This window comes from Agelaius tricolor, unplaced genomic scaffold (assembly GCF_023055355.1).
Source record: "Agelaius tricolor isolate 1412-34295 unplaced genomic scaffold, bAgeTri1.0.p SCAF_18, whole genome shotgun sequence".
In the NCBI taxonomy this organism is placed as follows: Eukaryota; Metazoa; Chordata; class Aves; order Passeriformes; family Icteridae; genus Agelaius; species Agelaius tricolor.
In genome coordinates, this window is record NW_027269278.1 from 14,303,072 (window position 1) to 14,330,735 (window position 27,664).

At 44.1% G+C, this 27,664-nt stretch overlaps 1 protein-coding gene across 1 annotated transcript; it reads left to right on the forward strand.

Annotated features, from left to right (window-relative positions):
* Positions 1–408: 408 nt before the first annotated feature.
* Positions 409–27,322, forward strand: ITK (IL2 inducible T cell kinase). The gene is made up of 17 exons (XM_071443443.1): positions 409–1,211; positions 11,803–11,907; positions 12,899–12,980; positions 14,145–14,273; positions 14,920–14,960; positions 15,315–15,466; positions 15,909–15,974; positions 16,140–16,194; positions 18,332–18,411; positions 19,048–19,184; positions 19,873–19,947; positions 21,390–21,561; positions 22,231–22,447; positions 23,175–23,239; positions 23,328–23,446; positions 24,583–24,740; positions 25,256–27,322. The coding sequence occupies exons 1-17, from the start codon at positions 1,041–1,043 to the stop codon at positions 25,325–25,327; spliced, it is 1,896 nt and encodes a 631-aa protein (XP_071299544.1). The 5' UTR covers positions 409–1,040; the 3' UTR covers positions 25,328–27,322.
* The last annotated feature ends 342 nt before the right edge of the window (positions 27,323–27,664 follow it).

Genomic DNA, 27,664 nt, shown 5'->3' on the forward strand with positions numbered 1-27,664 from the left:
TGCACGTTTTTTGGTCCATTAATTACAAGAAAGGATCTTGGAGCATAATTTAAACCAGCAAATTCTCAAGCATAGGGAAATTTATGAGCACACACAAGTGGTCCTATATGTTGGAGGTGCAAGGTCTGGAATTTATCCAAATAGCTGCTGCTTATACAAAGCTCAATTCCAGAAAACTCACATCAAACTCTGCATATTCTGTACATGTGTGCTGCATGAGGCAGACCGGCTTGTAGAAGAATTGGGAAATTTGGCCTGAGCATTTATCCTAATCTACAAATAGGTGTGAAATCCCCCTTGACAGCAGTGATGCTTTTTTAGGAGATCACACACTTGTGTCATCTGACCACAGAAGTTTTTTGGTACTCAGTCACTCTGCTGAGAAACGAAGTACAGATTTACTGGACTTCAGCGTGACAAATGTTATAATATCTGCTGCATCTTATCTTCAGCAAGACCACCATATTTATTTTTTAATTTATTTTTATTTTTATTTATATATACATATAGGCATCAGCTGGCAACAGCTTCAGTCTGTCCTCATTTCTGTCCTATGGTACTGCATTGTTTTAAGCAAAGTCTCTACAAATCTGTACATTAAGTGCTATATTTAAATTGTATTTTTATGGAAAATGCACATTCTTAATTACCATTGAACAGGACACTCATCCTGTACATCCATGTTGGGTGCATGCATTTGTAAGTGTGTTTACCAGATGAGCCAGTAGGAGACAGATGCTTAATCATGCCCCACCCCTTTAATTTATCCTTAATCATTGATTCACATCTCCTGCATGTCCCTCAAGTGTTATTTTTTTCCACAACATTTACCTTAGCGTACATTTCAACGTGTGCAGTTCACCTTATGGCTTCAGAGAGGATGTGGTTATGGTCTGACAGAAAGGAAGCTTTGCTGTAGATGGGAAGATAAAGCTCAAAAGCACCTACGCTGCCTCTTGAACCCCCTTTTTTTTTTTTTAAATTAACTGCCTTCTTTCTCGTGTTTCTTTCTTTGACGGAGCGCACAGCACAGAGTTCCCATGTCCTGGGAGACAAACCTTCTTGGCTCAGCCATGAATAACTGTGTGCTCCTGCAGGAACTGCTGATCAAGAAATCCCAGCAGAAGAGAAGGACTTCACCCTCCAACTTTAAAGTGCGCTTCTTTGTCCTGACCAAATCCAAGCTGGCTTACTACGAGCATCGCCACGGGGTACGTCAGTCGTTTTCTCTCTCAGAGCAATGGGAGCAAGGATGAAATTTGTTTAATGGAGGGAAGGATGATCTTTGTTAAATTTTGTTAATTTTTCTGGTCCTTGCTACAGCACCATGCCCTGGAAATTGGTCAAATGGGTCATTTAGAGCTTCTGATCAACAGGCATTTGGTGTGAATGGAGGAAGAAGACTACTCTACCAATTTATAGGAAGGATCTAGTTTTATTGTAGGAATTTGGCATGGGCTGTGTGTAAGAGCTGTGTGAGCCTGTGCCTGGCACCTCACATGTGGACAGGGGTGACCTAGAGAGGCGTATTGTGAAGGTCACAAGTGTATCCTGATTGTAACTATGAAAAAATAATCAACAGATCTTCATTCTCATTCTTTTCTTTGGGGCATCAGGCTGATGGCTGGTAGGAGATCCATCTAGCACTTTAAAATAAATTCAGCTGCCACATGTAATGTGTGGTCTTTAGAGCTAGCTTCAGATGGGCTGTGATGATGAGATCCAGGCTCAGGCCAGGCTTTGTTTCCCCAAGTTTGCATTTTGGTGATTTGCTAAATATGAAGAAAATTAGAAGTCAATCTGTGCACCCTATTGTGTTTAGTGCTCTAGTGAAGTGAGAATTATTCCCATCTATTTAGCTGGATGTTTGCAGAACCTCGTTACGGTTGTAAATAATCTTCCTTGTTTTCCAGCAGTCCCTGAACGTGCTGTTAATCCATTATGCTTAGGCACTGTTCCTGTAGGCAGAGAAGAACTGGGCTGCCTTGGATCTAGCAACTCCAGACCAAGTGATCTTGTTCAGTTGCAGAAAATTAAGTAGAAACAGAACCCAACAATAAAAGAAAAGCACAATATGCCCTCATATTTTATCACAACCTATTTGGGGTTACAAACCAGCTTCAAAGGTTAAAAGGTTTAAACGTTAACAATCATTTTCACCTGCATGTAATTTCTCTCAAATATGCCCAATGAAATGTTTTTCTTCCTTCTACTTTCTAGTCTGTGTTTTTCTCACCTCCATTTTAAACAGGACACTGTTGATTGCTGCATACTGTGACTGCCTATGGGTTGGGACTATCTTTGTCTGTTCTCCAAACTATTTTTCAAATGTTATTTTTGTAAGATTTTAAATTCCATTATAGTTATTCCACTTAATGATTCGGGGTAAATTTTGAAAAGCATCGAAATGATTTTGCTGTAGGTGTAGGTGTTTAGAGAAATGTTTGCTACTGGTTTTCTTTGATGCTTTCTGAGTTTTGGTGTGCTTAAATGAATTGAACGTAAGTCTGACTAGATACTTTTGCAGTAGGTGTCTTGTCAGCATCTTTAGGGGCTGAAATAGTTTGGAAAATCTGACTTGGTGACTTTCAGTGGGGCATAGACTTCACACTCTCTGTGTTCGTGGAAATTTTCCCTCTGAGTCTTCCAAAAGGTCATTTAAGTGAGATGAGGGTTTGATGTATTATCCACTTTATCTTATATATTACATATTTAAAATGCACATATTATACATGTGTAGACATACGTAGGTAAACACGCATGCAACTTTAGAACCTTGTGCATATTCGAGGCGTGGTGGTATATTTGTAATCACAGGGCTGATGTTCCATGAAATGCTGATTTTTCTTCTCACACAAACAGGTTCTTCTCTCTCAAAATCAGGTTGTTACATGAAATGAATTTGTCACAAAGTAGAGAGAGAAGAATTTGTCCTGTGAAACACTCCCAGAACTGATCATTAGCCTCTTCAGTAATCAAAATTAGAGCATGCTGGTGAGACCTCTGCTTGGCCAGGCCATTGGTGCTCTGGAGAGGAAAGCTGAGGGCAGCCCATGCAAGAGTTATCTTGTTTTGTGCTCAGAATGGAGGGGACCCACAGCATTTGAGTTCACAGCCAGTGGAGGGAGGATTCCAATGATCCCTGCCCAGCACATGGGCTGTGCCATTCCCAGGAGTGCAGGCACCACGTGCAGGTGTTGAACTCCATGATCTGGTGCTCATTGTCTGGTGCAGTCCCTGGCACTGCTTTGCTCTGATCCACAGGGGCTCTCTCAGATAATTTCTGGGCTGGCAGAGGTCAGAGCAGGCTGTCACTGTTGCCAAGGGGCAGTTTGCAGGTGGCCCTGCTCTGGGGGTTTAGGGACAGCTGGCTGCAGTGATGGGGAGCATCCTCGGGTGCTATGGACTGACATGGATGGGCCCAGGACATACCTGAGCTTTTAAAGCATGGATTTTCCAAGGGAGATCTCTGGGGATGTTTTCACCACGGGTTTTTAATGGGTGTGTTTAAGAACCCCTCACCAACCTGTCTGGTGGACTCCTGTACTCAGAGTTTTGTACTGTATAGTTCCCATCTCTCCAGTCCCTGGTCAGTCACTAACAACACCCTGTGCACAAAGTCAGGTAAAACAACTACTGAACTGCTGAAAAGTTTGAGAAGTCCCACTGATTTCAGTTGGATGACTTAAAGTACACACTTATGCATTAAGCCCTGGTTTATACAGTCTGCCTATATTAACGGGGTTTAACACCCTGTCCCTTTCTCTGCATTTTTAAACAAAAGGTATAAAACAACATTATTATTTTGTATCAGTCCAAAGCAAGGAAATAAGCAGGCTAGAAGGCTACAGAGATATTTCTGCAAATGATACCCAAAGCTGTCAAGACAACAGGCCTCATAAAGGCAGGGGTTTTTTTGCAGTAACTGTAATGGCATTTTCACTGTAATTTTCATCTTTCTGCCACAGCTGACAGAGAGCACTGTTCTCCTCAGGGCCAAGCACACAGTGGCCCTTAATGTTAATGAAAGATATTTACATGTCTCATTAGGAGAATGAGCCCCCAATAATTGAACAACAATAAGAAGCTGTGTTTTCTGGAATTCATTATGCAGTGCACAATGCAGGGCTGTCTTAACATAAAGCAAAGCCCTGATAACAGGCACATGTATTCAGCCCCCATCTCTGCTAAAAGACATCAGAAGTCCCTTTATTATAACATGCAAATCAATTCCAAAGGCAAAAATTGTTTTTTTCAGGGTCTGATTTTGTAGCTACTGTACATGTGGGTAAACAAGCACATGGGAGTAATAATTTCAACTATTTCAATGAGTTTGATCCTCTCTACAATAATGGACAATTCAGACACTAAAACTCTCAGGGTGCTGGTACACTTGCTGTTCTGCAAAAGCAGCAGAGAAGTGAATCCCTTTGGGGAGGTGTCTGGGACAGAATTTCAAATATTCTTACTTAGATGGAGCAAAAGCACTTGAACTGGTGAATTATCTATACCCCCTTCACCCAACAGCTTATGGTCCTTGGTGAATACTTCAGGCACACAAATATTTTGAAATTTTGTATCTTCATGCACTTTGGGGCTATTATTAGTCCAGCTGATAAAGGCAGCAATGAAAGGCTCACCCAGAAAAGGCCAAGTTCTTTTTTCATTTGCATCAGGACAATTCTTCCTACACTGGTCAGATGCTCAGGAGGTCACACAGAATGACTCAGCCTTGTCCTGGGCTCTTTCATTCCCATCTTTGATACTCACATATAAAGATGGCAAAGATGGCACTTCAGTGGGCCTTGAAATCTGCTTTCAGTCTCTTGTTACATGAGAACAAAGGAATAAACTCGGCTGAAAAGACTTTTATCAGCATCCCAGAAATGCTCCAGCTGCTCTGTAGCATTATCTACACGTGGGGCTGCTTGCAGCAGTCCAGCTACCCATGGGACAAAAAGCAGTGCTTTGCTCCTCAGTCCAGTCCCTCTCACCTTGATTATTCTACACAGAATCCAACTTGGTTTTCTTCCCCAAGACTCTAATGTAAATAGATTAAAACTTTTCTTCTGAAGATCTCCCTTCTGGTCTTCTTGTTAGAGTGGCCATTCAAACCATTTCTCATTGCTTTGTGTATTCTGAACACCTTAGCAGGCCAAAAGGCTACAGGGATATTTCCCCCTGCAGTCCTCACCTAAAAGGAATTTAATTGTGCTTTTAAATATAACCTTCCAAATAAATACATCTGACTAGATATGGCACTCTTCATAACCTGCCATGTATTTATTAACTAGTACTGTTTGCTTGCCAGAATTTGCAATACCACTTGTTTTCTGATGCATATCTCCAACTAATTTATTAACAATAATACACATATCACCCACAAAGAAGTCAGGCTTGGCATCTGCCTGCATCACCCATTTCAATCAATTTGTATGCAATAAAATCAATACAATCCTAAATAAGATGGAGACAAAGTACAAATCTATGCCTTAATGTCTAGTACATCTCTGAAAACTTAACAGGAATTTTGAACAATCCAAATTATATTATTGGAGTTGCTGGAGGATGAAGTTGATATTGTTTGTCACAATGTTTCTTGTTTCTATTGTGAAATCACAGAATCATGGTAATGCTGGTTGGAGAGCACTTCTTAAGTTCAGTTAGTCAGACTTTTTGCCAGGATAAGATCAACACTGAGAGCAGGACTGTCACCAACACCAGGACAGGTTGACTGTAGCATTGGCCACTGCTTCAAAGGATGGAGATACCACATCTTTCATCAACCTACTCAATTTTTTTCTGAATTTTTGCAAAGTTCCTGTCTGTTGCTGTTCTCACTCATGACTCCTGCAGCAGCATCCTGATTCAGGGTGGTGATATTGTCTAGACAGGATTGCCTTGAGCAAAATGCAGGTTCTCTGTGTCTGGTGTCTGTGGCCTTTCTAACTACACAAACATGTGGTAAAGTCTGGTCATAAAAATAGCTCTTTTTTTGCTAGAATAACTCATTTTACCTTCCAGAATATGATTATAATAATTTTCTACTTGCCCTTTCTGTGCTTGCCCAGTTTTGTTCCTACTAGGTCCTTTTCTGTGTATTTATTAGTCTTTAGTTTTTGAATAAATATTTTTGATTCCTTCTGAGCAATGTTTTTGCAGCAAATGTCAGACACTTCCATTTTGTTCAAATTACAAAGCTCAAATCTTTCTTCTGTCAGAGAACATTGAGGATGTAGCAAAATCTTCAACCCATGTTTTCTTTTATATCTTTAAAAAGGAAGGAATATCTCCTAATTTGAAGATATAACAATAAATATGAGGCTTCCTAAAAGTTATCTTTTATTAGCCTTCTGTATTGTGGTCATTTTCTGCTCCCAGTGCCGTTGACTTTGCTTTATATTGTAATCAACATTGGAACTTATTTTATTGCAATGCCTGCCTGTTGCTCTATACTCTCTCATCCTTTCTGGCTGGTTTTTAATTTTGGCCTTAAAGCTTAGATTTTTTTTTTCATGAAAAAGTGATGTCATGTAGTTGATTTAATTTAGCTTCTTTTCTTCCACTGAATCCTTCATTCACTGCAATCCACTGCTCCCAGTCTTTGCTGGAGTCAAGAACAGCTTTGAAGAAACTAATATAGTATTCAGGAGTTGTTCCATCTGCTTTTATGTAACATAAAAGGCTTATTTCCATCATATTAGAAAGCTCATTTGAAAGCCAAGAATCTTCCTCTTTTTTTTCTTTTTTTTTTTTTCCCTTCTGTTTCTTGATGATGGCATTGATTTTCTTGTCCAACCACTTGTGCTGTTGTAGAGATGGGCACCCTGATAACCATCGTGGACAGGACTTGAGCCAAAGTGAATTTTGGAATTGGATTTGGTGGGAATACAAGGCTGGATTGGGTCTATAGGACTGTGTAAGGACAGTAAATAGTGGAATGGAGGCATCTCAAGCACCAGTTGCAGATGGTTTTGTTATTTAACACAATTCTGTGCACTCTGCATCCAGAGTGCACCCACTCCTAAAACACCTTCATGTTTTTTAGATGTGAAAATAGCAGTAAAAAGAAAAATATTTAGTCTTTTAGTTGAAGCTGAAGGATTAAATAGTCATGATGGACAGGTAAGACAAGCAGACACATTAAGGGATTTAATTATCAAATATAGCAAAATACATTGGAGATATTAAAATATAACACAACAACCAGGGTTCTGCAGAAAATCCCAGTGTCATCAATTATCACTGCTCTCCAATTTTCCTTCAGAACAGTTAGTATGACAGAAAATGCAAAATCCCTTTCAACTTTCTTCTAAAAATCAATTTCTTCAATTTAGTTTTCGGATTCAAATTAAAAATTAGTTACATTGTTTTATTTCCTATAAGCCCCAAATCGATCAGTGTTCCTAATGTGAGAAAACTCAGATTTTTGTGAGAAAACTCACAAAATACCAAATGAAGATAGTGTCCAGGGAAAGTTGCTATGAATCCAGTTTTCAACAGTTCATAATACCCTAACTATTAATGAGAAAAAACAGCACATTCCACAGATAAGGAATATGATAAGAGATAGAAAGTAATTGTATCAACACAGTGTTCAAGGAGGTTCAAGTTCAAGCTCAGGTAGTTTGGTTGGTGGAAAAATACTTTAGCAGGAGGGCTACCATTAAAAATAATTCCATCTTGTTCCAGTGATATCTCATAAGCTTCTGGTTACTATTTCTACACCAAGAAATTCCTTTCCAAATTCTTTCAGAAGCTCAGCAAGGCCTGAAGAAAACTCTGAAAGGCAGGAACAGGTCACTCATTGAAAAGGCTGGAGCTGAGCGAGGCAGCTGAGCTCTCTGCCATGGGCAGTTCCACAATCCTCCAAATCAGCTGCTGCCCCTGTTCAGGCTGAGCACTGAGCCCAGCTAGAGCAGAGACACAGGGAACAGGTGACACAAGGTCAAGCAAAGATCTTTCATCTACTTAATCACCAATTAAGTACTGCTCTTTTTAGTCAGGACAGTGAGTGAAAACAGGGAATGAACTTTGGCTCAGATTCTTACAAAAACCCCAAACCCTGATGGTACAGAGAAGGTCATGAAATGCTTTCATTGATGGAAATGTTTTTGTGGTTGAGCTTGCTGAGGACTGGAATTTCCTACCTTGCTCCACCCCAGCTATAAATCAGTTTTCCCCTACCCTCCTGCCAAGGAGGCACTGCCAGCCGTGCACAGGAGGGGATGCACAGGAGATGGGGAGGCAGAAGGTGAACACAGACACCACTGGGCAAGGAAAGCCAAGCTGCAGCATGGGCAGCCCTCAGCAGGGACTGCTGCTGAGGAGCCTGGGGCCACATGAACCTTTGATGCCTTGGTTTTCCCCTCACCAGAACAAAAGAAAGAAGACACAAGTTGCTACGCAACTTTAGAACCAAGCCAGCTTTATGAAGCACAGGGTGCTGCCTTCCTGCCAAGAAATGCTGCCTTTGGTCTCCTCCTCTGCTCCTCGAGATGAGGCTCTGCCCTCCCCTGCCTCTCCTCTCCCTTCCCTCTGCCCCCAGCCCTGGTGGCTCCACCTTCTGCCAGGGCCCTTTGATAAACGCAGTAGGGCTCAGCAAAACCCCCGAGGGACCTTCAGCCCAAGCACTCCCTGCAGAGCCTTTCAGCCCCGTATTTCACAAGATCTCAGAGCTTTGTGCAGCCTGAGGGTGCAAGGCCCATGGTCAGGAAGTGTGATCACAAGCAGACCTGTGTCACCTGCAGCAGCCACTGATGGCTCCCTGCCCTTTCACCATGAGCTCCACATCCCTGCCCCTGAGCTGGAGAGAAGTGATTCATTTTTTGGGGTGAGCAGCAGTGCTGGTGGTTGGTTTTAGCACATGAGAGATGCCAGGCAGCTCATTCCTCAGGCAGGCACAGGGAGATGCCTCCTTGTGTTGCAGGGTAAGGCTGTGTCCCAATATTGTCCCATGGTCAATTATCCCAGCATCTAAAGCAATCAGGGACCACCAGAGTCCTCTGGTTTATGCAGCAGAGACAAACCAAAGGATTAATCAATGAAAGAGCTGCTGGAGCTGTGTGGCAAGAGGAGGGGGAGTACCAAAGATGAAGATATCGATGCACTGGGCTTGTGATGCACCTGGCTCCTTTCAGAGCTGTTCCCAGAATGGATATATTGCAAATCATGGCCCAAAAGAAATAAATCAGGATGGGCTGATCTGCAGCATGTGTGCTTCTCCCCATGGCACAGCAGCCTGCCCTGGTTCTTTCCACACATGGCTCACAGCAGGACCACTGATGCTTTTACTAAAACATCTACCCATTATACTCTGGGCAGACTGGAAACAACAAATGGAGATATGTCAGCCTGTTCTGTCTCACCCTTTTAGGAACAAGTCTCTGAGGTTTTTCAGAGGCCATTTTTAAGAAGCTTTTTCTCTCCCCTTCCTTCCAAATGGCCCTGTTGCTTTTGTTGGATTAAAGTGTGGTCAAACATCACAAAAGCAAGGATATGTTTAGTTTCCAGCCCAGTTTCTGGGTAATGCCTGGTTTGTGAGTGGTAATTCCAGTTGTTTGTCCTGCTAGAGGACTGTAATTGCTTTCTATCAGCAGGATCCCTTCAGCTGAGGATCTGCTGGGCAATGCTCTGGCTGTGAGACACACACCAATGTGCTGCAACATGAGATTATGAGGAGCTTCCATCACTGAATTGTGTAATTAAAAGGAACACAGTGGGTCATGAGAGCTGCAGGGCAGCTGCACAAAGCTCCTTGAGAAGGCTGCACCCTGTCTTTCAGCAGAGTCCAGAAAAGCATCAACAATAACCAGTGTGCAGGGAAAGAGCAGAGCCTGTGCCTGGCACAGCATCGCTTGCTAAAGCCCCAGGGGAGGAATGCATGTGGGTAAACCCCGGGACTTCAAAGGAAGGAGATGAAGGAGGGTTCAGCACTAACAAAATTGAAGGTTTTTATAGGATATAAATGGCTTTGTGCCTCATCAAAAGGGTAAAAGTCTCTGGGGTAGAACAAATGATAGAGGAGGTTTTGAAGAAGAGACAGAGGAAGCCAAGTGTGAAAGAAGTGACTAGATAAGAATGAAAGGAAATAAATGGTGAAAATGGGGTGCAGTAAGGCCTTGTAAGGCTTGCCAGCACTCTTGAGAGTTAATTGGCATTTACATTTAGGGGTACTTTAAAGCCTTGGGTTTACTGATTTAGGAGAATCCCACACCCCAGAGAGCTACACAGGCAGATGTCTACAGGAGACAGTCCTGGCAGTAAATCCAGAGACACTGGTTAAACTGCAAGCAAATACAAATACAAACCACAAATGCACCAGCAAAGGCCAGCAGGAACAATGTGACACCACACTGTAACAATTTTCCTCTTTTGCCTCAAGTCCAGCTATACAGAGGCAAAATACCCAGCCAGTCGTGCAAGAATGAGGCGTGGGGAGCCTCAGGGCCTCTCTGTTTGGAGGCTGTTTGACAGTGCTCTATGGCAAACCTCCCCCCATCTCCAGAGGCAGGAGCTGCTGCCCTGGTTTAGGCTGAATTTAACTCTGAAAGTGGCAGAGGAGCAGCAGTGGGGCTGGCACAGTGGTGGGGATGGCTGCTGCCAGGGGGCTGAGCTGCAGGGCGGTGGCGACAAAAGGAGAAAAGGACAAGAGGGAGCTGGAGGGTGTAAAACACAAAGAGCTGGGGCCCAAGGGAGGGTCAGAAGGTTGCCAAAGCCTGGCTGAGTGAGTGATAACCTGTGGCAGGTCCAAGGCAGCAGCTGAAGTTCAGGCTCTGTCCTGCTGGCAGTGTTTGGAAAACAGCAGCTTTGCAGTGTTTTGGTGTTCTCAAACCTCACTGATTTCCGACACGCTGTCCCAAAGCTGAGGGGAGGAGACAGCTAGTGCTTAATCCCTACTGAAAATTAATCAAAACAGGAAACCAGCTCACTCTGAAGAGCAGCCTCGTGTAGTGGATCCTGCAGAAGCACCAGAGGCTGAGCCTCAGCTCCACTTCCACCAGCTGCCCTCACCCCTCTCTTGCAAAAGCTGAGTGCCACTGGCCATGGGGTGAGGATTCCAGAGGGAACAGGGTACACCAAGGCACCTGGGATCCATGAATGCCTGCTCTTTTTACTCTTTCCCCACTGCCCATACTGTTATTTGAGTACCTGATATACCCAAACACCTGGTGAATGGAAGCACAGCAGAGGATGCCAGAGAAACAGCTTTGTTGGCAAATATTATCCTTTTTGAGGATAATATTTATTTCAAAATTCCTTGCTGTTTTTTCTTAGCTGAAAAGCCAGATGAAACAAAAATAGTGAAATGTTGTAGTTTTTTGGAAGACAGATACAGTAAAAAATGTACATTTTGGATGAAATGAATAGTTTTGAAATTCCCAGTACCCAAATTTTTTAAATAAAATATTTATTGGTTTATATCTTTTCAGTATGAAACAGGGGTGTTAGTAAACTGAAAATTTAATAAAAATAGTTATGTTTTGGTTAAAAAGGGATTTCATTTTGCTGGAATAAAAAAAGTAAAAGCTGAATTTCAAATAGAGGTTTTGACTGGTTCTCTAAAATCCATGTGCTGAGTTGAAATATATGTATATGCATATATTTATGTGTATGGGAATACATATAGAGATGCCCAATATAAGAATTATTCTCTAAATTTTTTAATGATGTCTTACATAATCAGTTAATTTGCTTCTGCTCCATTAAAACTAAATCTCCCATGGACACAACAGTCTGGTCTAATTATTCACTTAATCCACAATCATTAGCCTCAACCAAGTGCTTTCCTCTGTCTTTTAGAAAAAAAGGACTTTGAAGGGTTCAGTGGAACTTTCCAGGATTAAATGTGTGGAAATTGTGAGAAGTGACATCATCATTCCCTGTCAGTACAAATACCCTTTCCAGGTGAGTCTGTCTGTTGACCATACATCAATTCATTTTGTATTTCAGTAGCATTTCCTTCATGGTGCAGTCATTAATGAACCCAACACTGGGTTCTTGATCAGAACCTCTACTCCAATTGAAATAATCAAAAGTCAGTGAGGTTCTCTTGGTTTGAAAAGACAGGTGTCTGCTAAGGAAGGCAGGAGCCTCCCCTGAAATGGAAAATGTAAAACTGTCCCTCTGAATTGTTATAATTTTGAAATTAAGGGAGCTCTCAAGCAAAGGTATTGGAGCAGGAATAACAGTTCTTTATTAGGGAAGGAAAAAAAAATGCAGTAATACAAAACAACACTGTCAGAGTCAGAATAGGATCTGACACCCTGTGGGTCAGGGTGGTGGCACTGTCCCATTCCATGGTGGCTGCAGCCCTCCTGCAGTGCCAGCTGTGGTTCTGTTGGAGCAGTGATCCTGTAGAAGGGTGCAGTTTTACTCTGAAGGTCCAGGGCTGCTGGAGATGTAGATGTGTCTGGTCTTCCTCAGAATCCAGTGGGAAAGGGCTGCTCCTCTGGGAATCCAGTGGGAAAGGCAGGCAGTGATCTTCCAAACCTCAGATTGTATCCAGCTAGGAATGTTTGGCTCCTCCCCCTGGGCAGAGCTCCTCCCAGTGGGATGATGGAATTTTATCAGCCATGCAGGGACACTCAGTGGCCATGGACAGCAGAGATCTCCTGGAGGGAGGATGGATTGTGGAAGAGATAAAGAAAACTGCCCAATGAACAGAAGAGAACTGCCCCATCAGATAGGAATAGAACACACTCACCCATTTCCAACCCAAGACAGAGGTCAAGAGCTGCATCTGATCAGCCCCTGCTACTCCACTTCCCCCCATCATCATTTGGCACGTAGCTTGTGGGTAACAGGGCTGCTCCCTATTCCCTTGGCTGACTCCCTTGTGACCAGTGCATCTGGGATTGCTTCTCATGGCTGGCTCTTTTCTTTACCCCCTCTCCAGATTGTCCATGACAGCTACATCCTCTACGTGTTTGCCCCCAACCGCGAGAGCCGGCAGAGATGGGTCCTGACGCTGAAGGAAGGTAAAAAACCTCTCTGCCCACCCAGCTGTGGCTTATGTCTGACCAGCTTTGCCACAAATAATGCAGAGAAAATGAGCAGGAGGAGTCAGTGTCTCCAATCTCAGCAAAGTGTTTATAACCCAGGTAGTGGGTTATAAAATCGAAATGCTTGTAAATCTGGTGTGTTTTCAGCAGGCATGGGAAATTTGGATGTGGGATGGTTTATTTGGGGACCTTAGTGTCTGTCAGTCTCTGCAGGGAGGTGTCAAAGGATGGACCAGCTCTGTTTGGTGGTGCCAAGCAATGGGATAAGAGGCAATGGGCAGAAATGATGCCCAGGAAGTTCCACCTGAACATGAAGAAGAACTTCCCTGTGCAGTGACTGGGCATTGGTAGCCCAGAGAGGGTGTGAGGTCTCCCTGCCTGGGGATGTTCCAGAACCATCTGTGCCACATGCTCTGGGATGACCCTGCTTGAGCAGGGGGGCTGGACCAGAGACCCACTGTGGTCCCTTCCAACCTGATCCATTCTGGGATTCTGTCATTTGTGTCTTTCTAGAATAAACTCTTAATAAATGACTGTAATTTGAGGTTTCTTCTTCAGGAAGAGATGAGGATTTTCCTGTGGCTAACTTTTTAAAATAACCTTTTCTACACAGAAAAATTTTCAGCTCTTAATAAGAGATTTTTTTGGTTAAATGACAACCTTGTTAGAGAACCATGATTATTAGGGGACATTTTGTGGGTAGCTTTCATTTCCTGTTCACCTCCTGAATCGTGCTGTGGTTCACTCACATGGTGCTGCAGTAACCAACACTGGGGGCAGAGACAAGCAGAGTGCTTGATGTGAGGAAGGTGTCAATTAGTTACATAAAAACTGCACCAGGCTTCTGTCACAGCTTTTTTCTGTTTTACAGCACTGCTGCTGTATTGTTCCCCCTGAAAACATTGTGCCTGATGGAGACATTGTGAAGTTCATGCACCAACTCTTGCAATCAGTTATTCTCCTACTCCAAGCTTCTACTTTATCACCTCATCTCATTCAACATTTGTAGACTGCCCCCTCCTTTGGACAATTCTTCAAAGAGCAGATTATTTCCATTTAGTTCTAGATGACTTCTAGAATGAATGTGGATGCAAATAAATTCATGTCCCCCCTTCTTTTTCTTCCCCCAATGTTTTTCAGAAATCAGATACAACAACAGTTTGGCTTCAAAGTGTCATCCAGACTTTTGGTTGGATGGCAAGTGGAGATGCTGTGCTCAGACAGAGAAGATGGCAGCTGGCTGTGTGGTATATGACCCCACCAAAAATGGTAAGGGACTTGTTAAGACCATCCTGACATGAAAAATATTTATTTCTAGCAATAGTAAAGGATTGAATCTATTTTGTACAGAACACCAAAAATATTATGCTAGATTTCCATAAAGAGACATGTTCCTGGCTTCTTGGGATATTCTGGCTTACCTTTTACTGTATGTGGAATTCTCTTTTTTTGAATTCACGTTTCCTCTGTGTGATCCTTGGAGCTGGTTTTGGAATGAGATGGAGAACTGAGAACTTGATCAGCTGTGGTCAGTCAGTAAGCCATAACAACTTTCTCGAGATAAATGCATTCAAGAGTGCATTCTAACCAAACCAAACAAAACCATATTTCCTCTGTAGTTTCAATGGCCAAGCATAATCTTTACTTTGTCTCCTGAAAATGAACACAAGTGGTCAATCATTCTTCACCAAAGAAACATTTACCTTGTATTTTTTACCTTGATGCCTTAACTGATCTGTACCCCAGTTTCCAAGCCCTGCTGAGACTCACTGTGTAGTTGGCAGGTCTTGTTCTCAAAGTCCAAAGCTCACTGTTCAGTGGGTTTGTATCACCTGTATCAATTCATGGCCTTGGTGGTTTCTCCCTTGGTTTTGTCCTCACCTACTTCAAATTATCTCTCTTGGTTTCTTTTCAGCCTCAAAGAAGCCTCTTCCTCCCACTCCTGAAGATAACTGGGTGAGTGCAGTGATGCTGTCCTTAGTGCCCTGCCCTGAGTGATTAACTACCAGTGGGGACTATGTCCTTATTAATGTTCACCACAGTGCAGTGACCTAGAATTTCACCTGAGATAACATTCCCTGGGTATTTTCTGTGCAACTGAAATTTTTATATGAAATTCATTGTTTGAAAGTGCCAAAGATTCTCTTGCTGCCACCACACTCCACTAAATGGTCTGGGGTGCTTTGAGGCTTTTAAACCCAGGGTACACCAGTGCTGCCAGAAAAATACCACTTTAGAGAGCATGACACTGCTTTTTATGAAGATTAATATTAATGTGACTGTGATGAGTCTTTTGCCTAATTTGTGCAGAAATTGTTGCTGGACCCAAGGGAAGCAGTGGTCATAGCCATATATGACTATGAAGCCCAGAACCCACAGGAGCTGACATTACAGTATAATGAGGAATATTATGTGATTGACAGCTCTGAGGAACATTGGTGGCTGATTCAAGATAAGAATGGGTAAGTCCCTTTTCAACAGCCAGTGTGAAAATCCTTTGTAATTCCAGTTTGTTCTTCCATTAACATACATGTTTATTCCCTCTTGTTCAGCTTTTGCAAAGCATCCTCTTATTTACAGGGGAAAAGTGATGGAAGGTTATTTATGGTAACCTTCTTCCATCTGCTTTTGCTTCAGGCAGCTGAAGAAAAGAACCTGAAAGTTAATTTTACAGCAATAAACAATTCAGACTGATATTTGCAGTGATACACAGGGGGGGAATTGTGAAACTCTCCAAGTTTAGAGGCACAATCAGTTGTTTTCTTCTCCAGCAACCCCACTCAACACATCCCTATCAGCACTTTTATCATGCAGTGAGCAGGCAAAGCTTTCAAGGCTGACTCCTACAGATGCAGAGAAAATCCTGTCTGTCAGCACACTCACACTTGTCTTGCCTCTCAACAGGCATGAAGGCTATGTGCCAAGCAGCTACCTGGTGGAAAAATCACCTGAGAATCTGCAAGTTTATGAGTAAGTTGTGCCTGTGTTTTTCTTGTACCCTGGATTTGAAGCTACAAGCCTCAGATGCCCCCAGCCCACCTGACATTCCACCCTGGGGATGCTCCATTCAGAAGCTTCTCAGGAGAAACTTTCCTGGCCTAGAAATGCTGACTTGGAGTCTTTTGATGTTTTCAGGTGGTACAATAAGAACATCAGCAGAAGCAAGGCAGAAACACTGCTCAGGGATGAGGTAAAGCAGTGTTATCTACGGGGTGGATGGGAAATAATAATTAATTAATGACAAACAAAGCCTGCAAGAGAGATGAACCCTGGGTTCCTGCTCTGTTTGTGCCCTTAGTGTGTGATGTGAGATAAAGGACCACCAGCACACCCCCCCCTTATCCCCATCAGCTGAGCAGGGATGGAGCTGTGCCATCCAAACACACCCAGTAACTGGGACTGGAGGAAAACACTGCTTCAGAGCACTGTGCCAGCTGAAAACTGTGATTTTAGCTCATCTTTTCTGTCTCTGCAGGAGGCCTGTGGATGCCAGTAGCTCTCTGAAAATCTAACCAATCTTGTGCTGAAGTATTTTGGGTGAAAGCCAAAAGTATGGCTGTGGGTTTTGGTTTTTTAATTGTGTGTGTGCATGAAAGCACACATCTTTAATTTTTCAGTTGAGCCAGAGTTTTCCAGTGAAGACTGTGCTGAAAATACAAAGAATAAGTTTCTTGTTCAAATTTTCCACACAAACACAACCTTAATTTTTAAATCTGCTCTTACATTAGCAGGTGGCCCTGTTAACAAACACAAATAAAGTGTTCCTTCCTGGAACAGCAGTGTTTTATGGAAATAGCAGCAATTTTGTGCTGTTTTAAAAATTCTTATACAAAGTACTAGAGAAAAAGTCCACACATGGTTTAGTGGTCTTATTTTTTCTTTCAGTCCTACCAGTACAACTTTTCTGTGGTAACTACCCCCATGTGGCTGCAGAGACTTTTGGTTCAAAGCCTTGCAAGCCTCACAGCTCCCCCCAGAAATGTGGCCAAGTTTGTGAGTGATCTTTGGCCAGGTTTGGTGTCAGCTGGGAACGGAAGGGCAAGAACAGAGCTCAGAGTGACTTGGGCAGGACGCTGCCTCCAAAACCTGCCCACCTCCAGTCCTGAAGCCTTCACTGCATGTGATGAAATGCTTCTACAGCAGCAGAGAGACCTTTCTCAGGGCTTTCCTGTGCCAGATATTGTGTGGTGGTGCAGATGTTGTGCAGACACTGAAGGGCCAACCCTGGAAGTTCACAGCTCAGCAGGCTGATCCCACCTGGGCTGAGCTGCACAGCCAGCAGCTCATTCCTGGGGATGCAGGAGCAGCTCAGCCTCTGTGTTCAGCTGGAGCTGATCAAAGCTCTAGGGAAGGAGGCCCAGGCAGAGTGCACTTGGTGGATTTACTCTACATCAAGTGTTGTGGATGGGTAGAAGACATAAAATGGAGGAAACCTACCATGTAAAGCAAAGGAGGAGGGAATGAAAAAAATCAGCCACTTGGGATGCCAGATGAAAATCTTCTTTATCTGCAAACAGAAGAAAAATGTGGGGTTTATTACCAATATATAGGTCAGTACAGCACTTTCCAGCCAAACTGTGATGTTAAATCTCCTTTGCCATCTGATCTATCTGGGCCAGTGGGATCATGCCCTATGAGGCATTTTAGCATTCAGATGAGTGGAAACCAATTACAGTGAAATTTTAAAAAGAAAAATTGTTCTGTGAGTGCCAGACTGCAGGAGGATTGCTTTCTTACCCATTTATGTTTAGATACTGGATGACTGGTGTACCTATGAAAGGGCAGGATCATGTCCAAGGTTTTCCAATTTGGGGTACATTGGTAAATGATAATTTACACTCCCATATGGATTCTCTGGTGCTGGATAAACTGTGATTTGTTCTGTGGCTGCTCACTCCATTGGAAGCACTCAGAGGGGTTTGCCTTTCCACTTGGCCACACATTTCATTGAACGTGTGTTCTGTCAGATAAGGCTGAGGGCAGTCAATGGATTCAGAATTTCCAGAGGAGAGATTTGGAGGGACAAAGAGGCACACCCACATGTACTCAGCACAAGTGCCTAAGTGTCATTTCCTCTGAGAGGAAGCTGAGGTAAAAAGACCTAACACCCAAGAGAGACCTGCAGGCCCTGGGCAGCCACCAGAGCTGTGCATGGAACACACCAGGCTCTGTCAGTGGGGTGATGGCTCTTTATTTTCCTATATGTTTAGCACATCTTCATGACAGGGCTGAAATAAGCACAGCTTTGCCCCCAGCCTACTTCTTTTTTTTTTTTTTTTTTTCCATTATCTCTCTAACCAGTTTTCTTTCCTTTGCTCCTGTTCCAGGGTAGAGAAGGGGCCTTCATGGTGAGAGATTCAAGGCAGCCTGGCATGTACACAGTCTCTGTTTTCACCAAAGCATTGAGGTACAGCTGAGCTCAGCAGCTTTTCACATCAATTACATCAATGAAATGGCTTCTATGAGTGTGTAATCTCTGCATAGTTGTTTTGGCATTATAACGAGAGAGCAGAAGGCTCATGAAAATGATAGAGGGAAAACACTTCCAAAAAAGGCAGAAGAGTCAGCTGCCAGTCCCAAAGTGTATTAAAGGCTCCACTTCTCCCTGAATCTAAATATGTGCCCATAAATAGTCCTTTGGACATCACTGGGGTTGTCATTCTGATGGCATTGTCCCCTGAACTGAAGTGTCAGTGGGGTCAGTGTGAGCTGTACCCAGAGATGGGTAGTGCAAGGCAAGTGAAGGGGTTTCAGTGATGGGGCAGAAAGTTGTGTTTGACAAAGAAGAGGCAGAGAAACTTGGTACACAACCTTCTCTTATCAGGAAACCTCAGCCTTCCTCTCGAGATGAGACCTTCTGCGAGTGAGAGGGAGAACATACAAGTACCCAGAGCTCATTAGCAACTGCAGCTCACTCCTTGCTCCTCCCCCATTCTTTCTGGGGAAAGGTTCTCCCCTCTGCTCACTTGTTTCTGTTTATACCCCAATCCCTGTCTTTTTGCTGCAAGCTATTTTCTCTCAAAGAAAACCTCCTCTTTTTCAGCACGGACAACAATCCTGTTATAAAGCATTATCACATCAATGAGACAACTGACTTTCCCAAGAGATACTACCTGGCAGAAAAGCACGTGTTTGACTCCATCCCTGACCTCATCAACTACCACCAGCACAATGCAGCAGGTGAGAGAAGCTGAACAGAGGTGTTGCTGGTTTGCCAGGTGACTGTTTTGAATGAAGGAGGGCTCCCAAGCCCTCTGTCCTTACTAGGAAGTGTTAAATGGCTTCACCTTTTCTCCCACTTATTCTGAAATGGGCATTTCAGGCCAGCTTCCAGCATTACATCCTCACTCTGGTTGTCCTTCTAAGGCTGACCATGGCCAACACAGATGTGTTATAGAGAGCCATAGGGGTGTATCACTGCTGCCAGGCCAAGCTATCTGCTGGAAATACACTTCAGGGTCTTCTGGAGGTGATCTATCCCTGGGCCTTGATTTGACACAAAGTCAAGGACATGGCCAGTATCCATAACCAGACATGGTGACTCCCATCCCTACAGTCCAAGACTACCAAGGCAAACACTGGGCTTCAAAAATACCCTATAAACACCAAGTATCATTTGGAAATTCATCAGAGTTTACAGAAACTCAAAGCTCTGGAGGTGAAAATGGGAAAGAACCTGAAAGCGCTCAGAACTGTCTTCCTTCTCTCAGGCAGGAAACCAGAGCCTGCACAGAGGTTCAGCTGCCCTCAAGTGGAGCTGAGAACTCAGTGCAGTAAATCTGCTTCCAGAATCCAAGCTGCCCTCTGGGGTGGTGGCAGCCAGGCTGCCATGGCTGTGCAGTAACAGGAGCTGTCCCCATGTCCCCAGGTCTCGTGACACGGCTGCGATACGCGGTCTCCTCCTGGAGGAAACAGGCCCCCATCACCGCAGGGCTCAGCTATGGTAAGGTGTTGCATTGTGATCTCACAGTTTATCCCAGAGCCTTGGGTCCCTCCCCTGATAATTCCCTCCCAGGTGTGTCAGTCTCCTCTCCTTTCTCCTCCCTGCCCCCTGCCCAGCACTGTCTGTCAATCCTGGCATTCCAGAAGGGCATCGAGGGATTGGCAGATTCAAAGGATGCTCTCTGCCCCTGGGGGGACATTGGCCCATCCAGGTGTCCTTTGTCCCTTTAGATCTCCTCTCCTGTACCTGCTTGGTGGCTCCCTACCCTTTCCCTGCCCTCTCCCCGGGGTTAAAAGGAACAGCAACCACAGGGTCAGGGAGTTCTGTTGGAGCTGGTGCTGCATTCAGAGGCCTGAGGGCCAGAATAAAGCTCAGGATCCAAACCCTCCATCAGAACCAACTCCTTTCCTTCACCATCACCTTAAAGCTTCTCCACAGAGGGAAACCCCAGGAGCAGACCCTGTTACAGGGGGAAGCTCCATCCCACAGCCACCAGAGCTCCTGCAGGCCTGGACTTGCCTCCACGTGCCCAACTGCAGCACCCAGCCCGGCAAAACTGTCTGTGGGGTGAAACACCACACACCCAGCCAGCCAAAAGTGTCCCTGGGGTGAAAAACCACACACCCAGCCAGCTAAAAGTGTCTCTGGGGTGAAACACCACAGTGCCACTATTTGGTTCAGCAGCAAGGGCCAGACAAGCTCAGGCACATCCCATCCTGCTATATTGGTATTATTCCAATAGTAAGGTTCTGCCATCACTGCATGGGAATCACACTCCTGGATGGCTGGCTGGGTGATCCTGCACATCCCCACGGATATTGAGGAATATTTGTGTGATTGCAGCCACAATAAATGGCTTTCTTCAGGTCTTTGAACTGCACTGCTCACCAGCTTGTCATCTTTCTTGTGCCTGTTGATAAAGGAGTGAACTGATCGTGCAGTGCCTTGAGGGAGGTGATGAGAACCCCAGGGTCTCACTGAAGTCAACATTAAATACTAAAATGAATGCTTAACAAATGGGATGGAAATGGGAGCATAGAGTAATTTGATGAAAGCTGAGTCCCTCCTGAAAGATGCCTTCATTTGAATATTGTTGTCAATAGAATTTTGCCGGTATCATCTTTATTGTAATTCTTGGAGACTTCAAAGAAACTCAAGCCCCATGTTGTGCTGGGTACTGCACATAAGCATGGTAAAAACAATCCTCCCTGAAGAACTGGCTAGGCAAGACAAAGGAGGGAGAAAGGGGATGTTGTTGTTCCTACCCTTGAACATGTCCTGCAGCATGGACTAGTCAAATGAGCTATCAGAGGTCAGACAGGCAATTTGAGGGAGAGCCAAAAAGTCTCACTTGGAGTCCTGCCTCAGTGTTTAACCCACAAAAGCTTTTGGTTTGGCATTCTACTGCTCAGTCCTTACTCTTTCTTCCTTGCAACCAACAGGAAAATTGGTCATTAATGCCTCTGAGCTCACCCGTGTGCAGGAGATTGGCAGTGGTCAGTTTGGGGTGGTCTACCTTGGCTACCTGCTGGACAAGACCAAAGTAGCCATAAAGACCATCCGTGAAGGGGCAATGTCTGAGGAGGATTTCATCGAGGAAGCCAAAGTCTTGATGTAAGTGGTAGATTCACCATGACAATCACACCCTGTGGGATTCATAATGCTGAGCAAAAGTCAGGAATCTGAGTAGGGAATTCAAACTTGGATTATCTGCTGTGTATCTTAATAGTAAATAGACTGGTGAGCTCTGGTGGCTATGAAGGAAGGAAAATCAAAGTGTAGGTGAATTACTGTGCTTCCAAGTCCATCAATATCCAGAATGGTCTTCCAGATCTCTGCTATTCAGGAAGGCAAGGATAATTGATGGTGCATTTTCGAGAGCAAAGTGGTTTTTCTCAGATCTCTTAAAACTTAAAGGCAATTTCATTGAAAAGCCTTACCTGTAAAATGTTTTGCTTTGCACAATTGGATATATTTGTCTTTGGTTTTATTGACTTTTTCTGTATTTTTTTTGCCTTTCCCTCCCCACAAGACAGACAGAAATTGATTTTATTTTTGTTTGATTGGATGGTTTTCCACACAGAAAAATCTTTTGGTGACCACTACCCTTAAAATGGGATGATATTTAGTCCTTGGTCTGCACATCTGCAAACTGCACACTGGCCTTTGCAGTTAGCTGGGAGCACTGTGGCATAAATTGCTGTATATAACACACTTGCTGTGAGGATAGCAGGCACTGAGCCTATTTCAGCCTCTTCCCCACCTTCCCTTCCTGCCCTACAGGAAGCTGTCTCACCCCAAGCTAGTGCAGCTTTATGGTGTGTGCTTTGAGGATGCTCCCATCTGCCTGGTGTTCGAGTTCATGGAGAACGGCTGCTTGTCCGACTACCTGAGGAGCCAGCGGGGCAGCTTCTCCAAGGAAACCCTGCTGGGCATGTGCCTGGATGTGTGTGAAGGGATGGCTTATCTGGAACAAAACTCTGTCATCCACAGAGACCTGGTATGTTGGTCCCATATGGAAATTTTCTTAGCTCCAGAGGGGCTTTTTTCCTCTGCTTTCTTCCTCAATTTCAGCTTCCAAACTTCTCCTGCCTGTCTGTTTATAGGGGATCCTGTATCTGCCCTCACTGCAAAAGCAGCACAAATACTTTAGGGGAAAAAAACCCACAAACAAGCCCTGGAGGACTGATCAATCTATTCCCCTTAACTGGTTTTGGGAGAGAAGAAACAAGCCATAACATTTGTCTTTTTTTCCTAGTGGACTCTCTGGCTCCCCAAGAGTCACAGTACTGATCACTCTTCATGTCTAAAATCAGTGCAGATGACAAAAAGATCTGTTCTAGCATAAATCATGTATAAACATGCACTGATGATAAAATAGTTTTAATTAAGGGGTTTTCAGTCAAGCTCCATCAGTCACTGCTGAAGTTTCATTAGGCATGCAATGACTGTGAGTAGCTGTGACTATTTTAGGGTCTTGTTCCACCCTTTCTGGGCAACAAGGGCCTATCATAGTGATGCTTGAACAGCTTTTCTGGCAACAGGATCATGATGCAGAATGTACAGAAAGCATGAGAAGCTCAGGGGTTTGTCCTTTTTGTATGGCACAACGTCACTTTGATGCTCCTTCCTTAAGCATGATCTGCTCTTCCAGGATAAAAGCCCCTGAGTGGCTGTGACAGGGTTTTAGCTCTGGCCTGATGCCTTTGCACCTTGTTCTCTTGCAGGCTGCCAGGAACTGCCTGGTGGGGGAATCCCACGTGGTCAAAGTGTCTGACTTTGGGATGTCGAGGTAAAGGCACTGGGGCTGTGCACTGTCCCTTGGGGCTGTCACAGGATGGCTGTGTCACTCAGCATTCCCCCTTCTTTTCCTCTTCCAGGATTGTCCTGGATGATCAGTACACCAGCTCCACAGGCACCAAGTTTCCAGTCAAGTGGTCTGCTCCAGAGGTTTTCTCCTACAGCAACTACAGCACCAAATCTGACGTTTGGTCGTTCGGTAAGGAAATCTTGTCAAAATGGAGAAAATTCAACAGCCCCAGCTGGGAAAAACAGGGGGCTCAGTCCTCAAGTAAACTCTCTTTAACACTCCTCATTCAACTCTCCTCTGGACTCCAAGGGTGTTTGTCCTGAATAATGGCTTAGAAAAGCAACCCTAAATCGTTCAAGTGAAAGAAAGGAAAAAAATCACACTACCTAGATACTTCAGAACTCTTCAAATATTGCCAATTTAATGTATTATACATGTGCAACTCTGTATAATACCAAATAATGAGCTCTGTTTCATGCTGACATAGCAGGAGAGTCCAAGAAAAACAGAGTCACTGACAGAGAGGAGAGGAGAGGAGAGGAGAGGAGAGGAGAGACATTTAGGCATTCCATCTTTCTTCATGTCATTCCTGAGGCACTGATACCTCACTCAAACCCCCTGCCCTTCCAAATTTGCTCTGCTGACTCCATTTGCTTTATGCCGATCTGAAAATGTTATTTCACTGCTCACACTTCTCACCTCATTTCCTGCTCCACAATGCATTGTTTGACCATTTGTGTCCATTCTTTGGTCTCCCTTCTGGACCCTCACAGATAAGGGCAGTGCTGTGTGTTTTTGCCCAAAGCCATAACAAAGGCTGTCCCCTGGGCTGTGGATCTGGCACACTCATGGGCCTGGCCCCTCTCCAGCCCACACAGTGAATGGGGCAGTGTGCTGTGCACAGCTCACAGTCAATGGGGTGCCACTCAGCCCTGGGGCCAGCAGTAAATAATGCAGGATTATAACCTTTGCTAGTCTGGGCCTGTGGATTCTGTGCTTCCCTTGCCCTTTGCTGGCTGAAGCTGTGGCTGGAGCTGTGCACTGCTGGGGTGGGCTGTGAGTAGCACAGCAGGAGCTGGGTGCTCAGGCCCTTCATAGACTCAACACAGAGATGCTTCAGAGAGCACCAGAGATCCTGGCTGGCATCCTCAAACTGTACAGCTGTGTTAGAGCCTGGGTTTTCAGCTGTCTACTGAGAATCCAAGTGAAAATGCTTTTCCAAGTAACTGCACCAATGCTGAGCTGCAGAGAAGAGCAGGTGGAAAGTGGCCCTGATGAGGATTTTATTTGCCTCTTTGTGATTTTTTCCTGTTTGGTTGCTTTAGGAGTGCTGATGTGGGAGGTCTTCAGTGAGGGTAAAATCCCCTATGAGAATCGCACCAATGCAGAAGTGGTGGAAGAAATCAATGCAGGATTTCGGCTCTACAAACCCAAGCTGGCCTCCAAGGCAATTTATGAAGTGATGAGCCACTGCTGGAGGATGGTGAGTATTGTACTGGAGAGCCCTAATTCCCAAAGAAAGTAACTCCCTTCCCCTTGGCTTTAAGGAGGAGAGAGACTTGTGCACTCCACATGCTAACAGAAGATAAAATCCTGGAGGTGAAGCACTGTAGCTTTCATCTGCACTAGCAAGCAAACTCTGGACTCTCTGCCTTTTATTTGACTTCACTGAGAAGCCCATGTAGTGCACCTAACTCAAGTTAATTCCACAGTTTCCTTGCTAAGAAAGCTGTGGATCTGTGGGGCTGAGTTCTAAGGGAGGTAAAAATGACAGCCAAGCCATTACAAGGTACTTAGTGTCCACCAAGCCAAGTTCACTGGTAATAGAAAAGAAACATTGCACAGAAGGAAGTTGGTTCTTCCAGTGGCATTTTCTCTATAGGAATAGATTGTATTTTTGTTAATACTCAGTTTCTTCCCAAGGTTTTCCTTGCTAACCTTGCCATTCCTCTCCAGCTGACATTAATGTTCTTCCTCTCTCTTCTCTCCCTTGCTCAGGGGAAAGATGAGCGGCCATCCTTTTCTCTTCTGCTGTTTCAGCTGAGTGAAATCTCTGAGTTTGATGTGTAATCATGGCACTGCATGCTCAGCACAGCCAAGAGAGTTCTGAGAAGAGAGAAGGCTGGATTTTCCCCAAGAAAGCATTAACAGGAATCCTCTCACCATAAACACTTGCCATATGCCTGGGGACAAGGAGAGGGCAGAGGCTGGTACTTCCAGACAGACAAGATATCCCCAGGCCTTCCAGAGCCTAGACAGACACAGGCTTTGGTTTGGCCAAGAGTGTGGTTTGCATCTTAAAACCAGAAGTGACTATTGAGCATGGATCTTGTACCACACAGTCCAGCAAGGGTGTTTCTGCTGAAGAGACAATCTCAAAATTTAGAGATCTTACATTGCTGTTCTATTTCTGTGAATTCCCAAATGAAGGTCTTCCCTGGAGGGAGATTTAAAAAAAAAAGCTTTCTTTAACTGAGGAGGAATGTTTAGACATTTCCCTGGCTCTCTAATTCAGAGTGGGCTGGACCTGAAAGCTCTGAACAGGAATAAGCCTGGGAGACACAGAAGCAGGCTGGATTCAGTGACTGCATTTCTGATGCTGGTATTTCAAGGTGGTTTTGTTTTCCCTTTGCATGATTTTCCCTGCAACTGTGGCATAACAGGAACAGGATTTGGATAGCTGGTAAGCTGAAGTGGTGTCTGTGTGTGGAGGAAGAGAAAAAGAAATGTATGTGCTGAAGAGTCTTGAAATTCTCTCAAACTGCATTGTACAGTGAGTGGGAAAATGGGACTCTGATGCAAATGAAGACATTCTTGGAGGGAGGAAGTCAAAGCTGAATGTTTATATTGATTTTTTTTCTTCAGTCTTTCTACATCAGAAAATTAATGTGTGACCTCCACCCAGATTCTTTGAACAAAGTATGGAGGAGTGAGCAGTGCAGTGTTATGTGTTCCCAGTCCAGAGTCCCAGGATCTGATTACCTGTGAAAGGTACAGGAATCTATCCCTGAACTGCTGTATTGGGCAGGAAGGAGCCAGAGGGCTCAGGAGGGAGCCAGGAGCAGAAAACATGCAGAGTATGTGCTCAGTGCACCAGTGATCATGAGAACTTTAAAAAGTAACAGAACCACCACAAGCAAAGACTTCTCCATCTCTTCTGTGAACAAAGGCACTGACCAAAAGAAAAGTCCAGGGTGAATGGTGTGCCTGGGTTCTTCCTCCTCAAGGAGTTCCACATTATGTGGTGACAGCAGAAGGTATAAACAAAATCCATCTCCTGGCATTTCCATTAAAATCTGTGGCTTCACTGCAAGACAGAGACACTGTTTTGACATAACTGACATCAAACCCAAAGTGTGGGTGTTGGTGTCCTGCAGAATTTGTAAATAAGATCAGGACTTTTTGCTAAGCATTAACAATCACTAGGGAAGTCAAGAGGGCTCACAGATGATATGTGCAGACATGCAATATGTATTTTTGATGCTTCTCTGTTTGGGCAGGTGAGAACATGAGCAAACCTTACACGACAGCAGCTTAAAAAACCCTGAAATGCAAACTTCCAACAACAACCTCCTGTCTTTACACAAGTCAGGTTCAAGTATGTTTGCCAACAAAAATGGAACTAGGAAATAATGTAATCCCATGATCTCACATATCCTGTGTCAAGTTATTTATTCATAGAAGGAGGCTTAATTTTTGATATTTTTCAAGCTCCTTGTTCTAGGGTGGCTTTTAGGAGCCAGAATATCTTTTCAGGCATGTGGAAATGGGCAAGGCATCAGTTCCTGCCTTACACATCTCCTCACACTGTCTGCAGGCTCAAAAGTTCAGCTCACTGCCCCCACCATCCTTGAAGGACCCAGGGGTCTGCTGAGCATGAGGACATTGCTGTTAAGGAGCAGCAATATTGCTCTGCTAGCTGGCATTTCTGAGGTTATATTTATATTTGGGTAAGTGTAATATTTATTAGCTAGAGTGGGTTGCACAAAATATTATTGTGATGGTTTATGTTCAGTTTTATTTTGCAGTCTTTCTATGCACACAATGTGTACTTTTACAAACAATAAAATTGCTGAGTTCCAACTGTGACTTTCCAACTTTCACTGTATGTGAGCAAAACTGCAAAAATCATGCACCTGTAATCAAATCCCCTCCACCAAGATGCAAACAGACATCTTCTGGCTTTCTGAAATATCTCTGTTCCCCAGAATTATGGTTGTGTTCTGGGGTTACACAATGTGCTGGGTTTCTGGAGGTAGGAAGCATTCAGAATCTCTGCAAATAAATATAAAAATTTATTACATAGACACCAGATTTTTAGGTCTAAATACCCATTATGGTGGCTTTAAATTCTCTGAATCTTCATAAAATTGGGGGTGGTAATATCTGAGTGCTCCCAGAGGGTGT